A 5997-nucleotide genomic window follows, 5' to 3' on the forward strand; every position below is an offset into this window, starting at 1 on the left:
GAGTATTAGTAAAAATAACTTCAATCCCGCCGTACGAGGAAATGGTTGTGACAAACCGGTTGTGGTGGAGAGCTTCAATTTGGAATGTTGCGTATCTTATCTTTCATCTATTTTAAGCGACTTGTTTTGTATTTGTCGTCCGAGATTCATTGTCTCCGACGTCGCTGGCAAACGTGAGGAGGACGTAACCGAGTGCATGTGGAAGATTCTAACGCGGAGAGAGAGTGGAGACAAAGATGATGAGCTGGCACAGTTGTTGTTGCGCGATTTGGAGGAAGTGAGATTGGAGGCGATGCGAGAAGGAGAATTTCGAGAAGGAAAATGGCGCCCGATTTTTGAATTGCCGAGCTACGAACAACGGATACGTATTCCTCTTCGCTTCGCATTGAAATGGAGACAAACTGCGTTGAGTACTTCTTGATCCTAGTTATTATTTTTTTTCTTGTTTTAAATTTTTTTTATTTTGTTTTAATTTTATAAGGAGTCTCCATTATTTTACATTCTGCACATTAAATTTTGCATGGTTTAAGGTTTATTATAAGTGGAGACAGTACTAAGATTTGAAGTTTTAGGGTGCAAACTGCTAATTAATGTCAATTTTGGGGCGTAAAACGCATTTCACCTATTTATATGTTTGGTTTTGTAAAAAGAAGAAGTAAATTAAAAGCTGGAATAGTTAAATGACCATAAATACAGATAACCTTAAATATGAGGACTAAATTGTTATTTCCAAAATAATTTTCAATGATTCTATGCTCTCTCATTCGCCGCCGCCTACCTCGTTTCTCCCAATCATTCCGAATTTTTCCGATTTTGGAACAATATTTTTTAATCTGAATTCCGAAATTTCAACTTCCAATTTTTCCGAAATTATTTGAGATTCCGATTTTTTTAATCCGAATTCCGAAATTTCAACTTCCAGTTTTTCCGAAATTATTTGAGATTCCGATTTCCTATTCGATTAATGTTCCGAAAATAATTCCAAAAAATATGATTTTTTTCCCCGCATATCACAATTAGAATACCAATATTATTATGTATTTTATATTTAAGATGAGAAAATTTTGGAAAATTCCGAATTCCGCCAATTCCAATCCGAAAATTTCCGGATTTGGAACAAGTTTCTTCGTTTCAATTTCCGAAATCCCGATTTCTGAATTTTTTGGAACAAAATTAGAACTAGTTTTTCACTTTCAAAATAATCAAAAAAATTCCAAAAGGGCTGATTCCGATCCGAACCCCTAGTCTCAATTGTATTAATTTAATATCATTTAATTGTAGATAACTTTCTTTCACGTGTATATAGCAAAACCCTAACTTTTGTTATCATATATAACTTACACATAGAAGGTGGGGGATCTTTCTCTAAATATTAAGAATCCTTAAAGATTGAAAATTCATATGCAAGAAAAGAAAATCAAATCTAAATCTACCTATTGTAGAGTTGTACGTAACATAAAGTAATCGAATAATAAGTTTTCTATATAAAGGAGTTTTTGTTTATTAATCAGAGTTTGTATTTTTTTTTTTTTGAGTAGTAAAGTTAACATGAAAAGGGCAAAAGGGAATGCGGGTTCGAACTCCATGGACAAAATATCCGAGTTGCCGGAAGAAATCTTGCAGAGAATACTTTATTTCCTGTCCCAAAAGGAAGCTATCCGTACATCTGTCTTGTCCAAATCATGGCGTAATATTTGGTGTACTCGTCCCAATCTCGATTTTTCAGACGACACCTTCAAAGGTAACAAACAACAATTTCTCTCCGTTGTCGATACTACTTTACGGCGATACTGTGATCAAAGGTTGCGTGTAGATGAGTTTAGCCTCCATATTTTGTTGCGTGTTTTGGATCACGAATCCGTTTCTCTTCTCGAAAAATGGATTCGAGCACTCGCAGTTATGGGTGTGAAGAAGCTACGCCTTTCGAATAGTTGGGAACGTATTTCGGGAGTTGTCGATCTGCCGTCTGTAGTCTTTGAAGCCGAATCGCTCCAAGATTTGCGCGTGGAGGGATTCATCTTGGGCCGAATGGGTATTGAAAGGATCGTGCTCTTCAAGCATCTAACATCACTTTGTCTCAAACGAGTCTACATCGAGGACGATGTTTTCGAGACGATAATCTCGAATTGTCCTTCGATCGAAACTTTGGAAGTTAACGAATGCGAGAGGTTAAAAAACATTAAGGCGAATCGTTTACACAATCTCAAGTACTTCACTTTTTCGAAACTCGGCGCGGAAGATTGTAGCATCAACATCGAAATCCACCCCCCTTCTCTCGAAACCATCAAAATTAATAACGGTAATCCATGGTCCTACGGAGGAGGGTACTTTCGTAATCTCAAAGACTTATATTTGTGGTGTGTCGCCGCGTCATTGGACCACTTGTCCTCGTGTAAATTCCCAAGCCTCGAGTGCTTGAAGATTTTATCTTGCAACGGACTGAAAGGAATCAATCTATTTATCGACGCACCGAAGATAAACATGTTTGCATACGGAGGCTCGTTTATCCCATCAATCTCTTTCGCACCAACTACTTCCCGCAAGTGGTGTTCACTTATATGTGTGTGTTTGGGTGACGATGATGATTCTTCGTCGTCGCTGGATGAACTGCTCAAGTCGTTAAGCCAATCGAAAATTTGTCTGTGTATTACTCCAAAAAACATTAATCGGCCGGTAATACGAGACATTTATAGTTGGGATTAACCTATTGTGGCGGAGAGCTTGAATTTGTGACTATGTCGTTTATCTTCTCTTTCGTATATTTATAAACGCTGCGTTTTGTATTTGTCATCGGAGAATCATTAGTGTATAGAGTGGAGACAGAGATGATGAGCTGGCACAGTTGTTGTTGCGAGATCTGGAGGAAGTGAGATTGGAGGCGATGCGAGAGGGAGAATGGCGCCCGGTGTTTGAATTGCCGTGCTACGAACAACGGAAACGTATTCATATTCGCTTCGTATTGATATGGAGACAAACTGTTTTTTTTGTTTTTTGTTTTTGTTTTTGTTTGTTTTTTTTTAAAGGAGTTTCCAATATTTTTACATTCTGTATTTTAGATTTTGCATGGTTTAAGGTATATTATGAATGGAGAACACTTGGCCATTTTTGAAGTTTTAGGGTGTAAACCGCTAATCAATGCAAATATTGGGGTGTAAAACGCAATTCATCCATTTTATGTTTGATTCGATAAATAAAAGAAAGGGCAAATTGCACTTCGCCCCCTCAAAATAGAAAAAAAATGAGGCTAGGTGTGGTTAACAAGCTGAGCCGCTCGTGAGCTCTATGAGCTGGCTTGAAAAAAGCTCGAACTCGAATTTTTCGAGCTCAAGCTCGAGTTTTTTTTAGTTGTTCGTGAGGTCACAAGCCTTATGTTTTATTTATATATTATTTTTTAGGGCAAATTGCACTTCACCCCCTCAAAAATTGCCGTTTTTTCACTTTCCCCCCTAGAAATAGAAAAACGAGACTGTCCCCCTTAGAAATATATAAGTCGGTGCACTTTGCCCCAAGTCTCGATTTCCAGGCTAATTCTCGTCGGATTTTAGTAACTAGGAAGGGTATACAAGTCTTTTACGAAGTTTTTAAATGTTATAAATGTCATTGACCATTTTTTCCAACAAGTATTACCGTTTGGGGGTCTTCTTTTTCTCCTAGATCGTTTAGCAAAAAAAATCCTAGGGTTCTTCTTTTACTCCCAAAATCAATTGAATCCGCGGGCAACGACCAGGTGTTTTCCATCGATCCGCAAAGGTAACAATTTTCTCCATAATTTTATCCCTACCTATGATATTTTGTCTTTTGATCTGAACATTGGGGGAACTGAAATCTTGAAGAATTGGGGATAACTATGCTACATCGATCTTTTCTCTTCTACCTTGAACTAATTAATATTGAGCTCATATGGGGTATTTAGGTTGAATTAATTTGTATTGTGCATCTTAGTGCTCTTGAGTTCGTTGTTTGAATTATTAAACTGATATGTTTTGCAAGAAAAATCATGCAAAATCCAACCTTAATCCGGCGAGAATTAGCCTGGAAATCGAGACTTTGGGCAAAGTGCACCGACTTATATATTTCTAAGGGGGACAGTCTCGTTTTTCTATTTCTAGGGGGGAAAGTGCAAAAACGGCAATATTTAAGGGGGTGAAGTGCAATTTGCCCTATTTTTTATTTAAATACTATATATTAGTATAAAAGAAGAGATTCTAGTACACGACACTATTAATAATGGTGGTGGTAATATGCCTGCTGTGGTGGAGCACATTCGCCATTTGTCTTCATTTTTATCCGTTTTAAACGGTTTGTTTTGTATTTGTCGCCCGAGGAATATAAATCCGAGCTGGTTCTCGCTAAGCCATCGGAACAAAGAAAACGTACTGAAGGAACTCGGAGAGTGTTTACGCAGGATCGAAAAGATGAGAGAGAGTGGAAACCGAGAAATATGGCGAGATTTGGAGGATTTTACCATTCAAGGATATGACGAGAGCCGACGAAAATGGAAACGTTTACAGGTGGCGAATTTGTCGTGATCTGGATTTTCAAACTTTCGGGTTCGATTGCAATGGAGTGATATATCAAGATTGTGAGTCCACTTCTTATCACATCATAAACTAATACAATTTCCTCACCTACTCTTTCACTTCGCAGACGCTTCCACAAATTCACGAACATCCACTGCATCATTCTCGTCATAGTTTTGCTTAATTTGCAGTAGTTTGGAGTAAACTGCAAAATGTACCCCTGTGTAATCTCTAAATAGCAAAAACCTCCCTGTGATAAATAAACTAGCAAAACCCCCCTGTGAAATTTAATCAAAGGCAAAAACCCCCTAGTTGACTTGTGTGTGGCTCACTCGCGGGTTGTGCGACTGGGAGTTGGTTTTTGGACATGAAATGACGAAATTGACCCTTAAAATGTATTTATATGTATATATATTATATGTATATATATTTTCTTTTTAATTTGGTTGTTTAAAAATTAAAATATTGTTAAAAAATAGTAAATAATTAAATTGAAAAATTATTAAAAATTTGTTAACCAAATTAAGTATATATTTTTTTAAATACATAATAATGAAATTTAAGTTTTCTTTTGATGTAGGGATAATTTAAAATATATACCAAAATTATGTGATAATAAAAATAGAAATAAACTAAAGACCCCATTGTACCTTTATAATTAAGATATAACAAAAATAAAATAATTAAAATATTTAAAAAAATATAAGAATTTATTAATTGCAAAATCCCGGGGGTATTTGGGTCTTTTTATATGAAGTCAACCCTCAAATGAGTAATGGGGCTAGTGTGCTATTTAAATAATTTCATAGGGGGGTTTTTGCTATTTAGAGATTACACATGGGTACTTTTTGCAGTTTACTCATATAATAGAAAAACTATACAAATATTTAAATTTGATTGTTAAAAAAAAGTTATGTTGTATGATTTCTTTCTATAAAAACAAAATTATAGTTAATGGAGATGCGGGGGATCGAACCCCGTGCCTCTCGCATGCAAAGCGAGCGCTCTACCATTTGAGCTACATCCCCACTTTTTAAAGATTTACGCATGTAGTTATATAACCAACCTAAAAATAATTCAATACAAAAAACCGGAAAAAAAAACCGGAAAAAATGAATCAAAAGGGAAGCCACTCAATATCAGAGCCAGGTTTCGATCCTGGTATGGGCCCACCACGCTTCCGCTGCGCCACTCTGATTATATGTGCATGTTTAAGCTTTTACTTTAGAACAATGCCGATTACATTTTGGACATGGGACAAGCTCCATGCAGTGCTTTGATTGGTCTTTCGTTTTTCGTAATTAGTTTATTTGTTAGATTTTATACACGTATAGTTTGACCGGGTCAACCGGAATTTTCCTATAGCTCCCCACGAGCCACCATCGATCACCGACCGCCTAATCATCCACACAACAGAACAAATGGAGAATGGAGAAGAACACACTTTTTCTTCCCCCTTTTTTTCCTTGTTTATATA

The 5997-nt window shown here is 36.5% G+C and overlaps 1 protein-coding gene and 1 non-coding gene across 2 annotated transcripts; one reads left to right on the plus strand and one right to left on the minus strand.

Annotated features, from left to right (window-relative positions):
• The first annotated feature begins 1548 nt into the window (after nt 1–1548).
• LOC105965980 (F-box/LRR-repeat protein At3g26922) lies at nt 1549–3155 on the plus strand. The gene is made up of 2 exons (XM_088818304.1): nt 1549–2615; nt 3074–3155. Exons 1-2 carry the CDS (start codon nt 1549–1551, stop codon nt 3153–3155), a joined length of 1149 nt encoding a protein of 382 aa, XP_088674430.1.
• Nucleotides 3156–5475: 2320 nt separating this feature from the next.
• On the minus strand, nt 5476–5548 carry TRNAA-UGC (transfer RNA alanine (anticodon UGC)). The gene has a single exon. It is a non-coding gene; the product is annotated as a tRNA-Ala (tRNA).
• Nucleotides 5549–5997: the final 449 nt, after the last annotated feature.

This window comes from Erythranthe guttata, chromosome 5 (assembly GCF_056151865.1).
Source record: "Erythranthe guttata isolate IM_541 chromosome 5, IM_541, whole genome shotgun sequence".
In the NCBI taxonomy this organism is placed as follows: domain Eukaryota; kingdom Viridiplantae; phylum Streptophyta; class Magnoliopsida; order Lamiales; family Phrymaceae; genus Erythranthe; species Erythranthe guttata.

Bases quoted from the DNA above. Each gene is read 5' to 3' on its own strand.
- LOC105965980 (XM_088818304.1), top strand. From the start codon at position 1,549: ATGAAAAGGGCAAAAGGGAATGCGGGTTCGAACTCCATGGACAAAATA. The intron at 2,616-3,073 runs GTCGTTAAGCCA...GCATGGTTTAAG, and splicing joins TCGCTGGATGAACTGCTCAA to GTATATTATGAATGGAGAAC.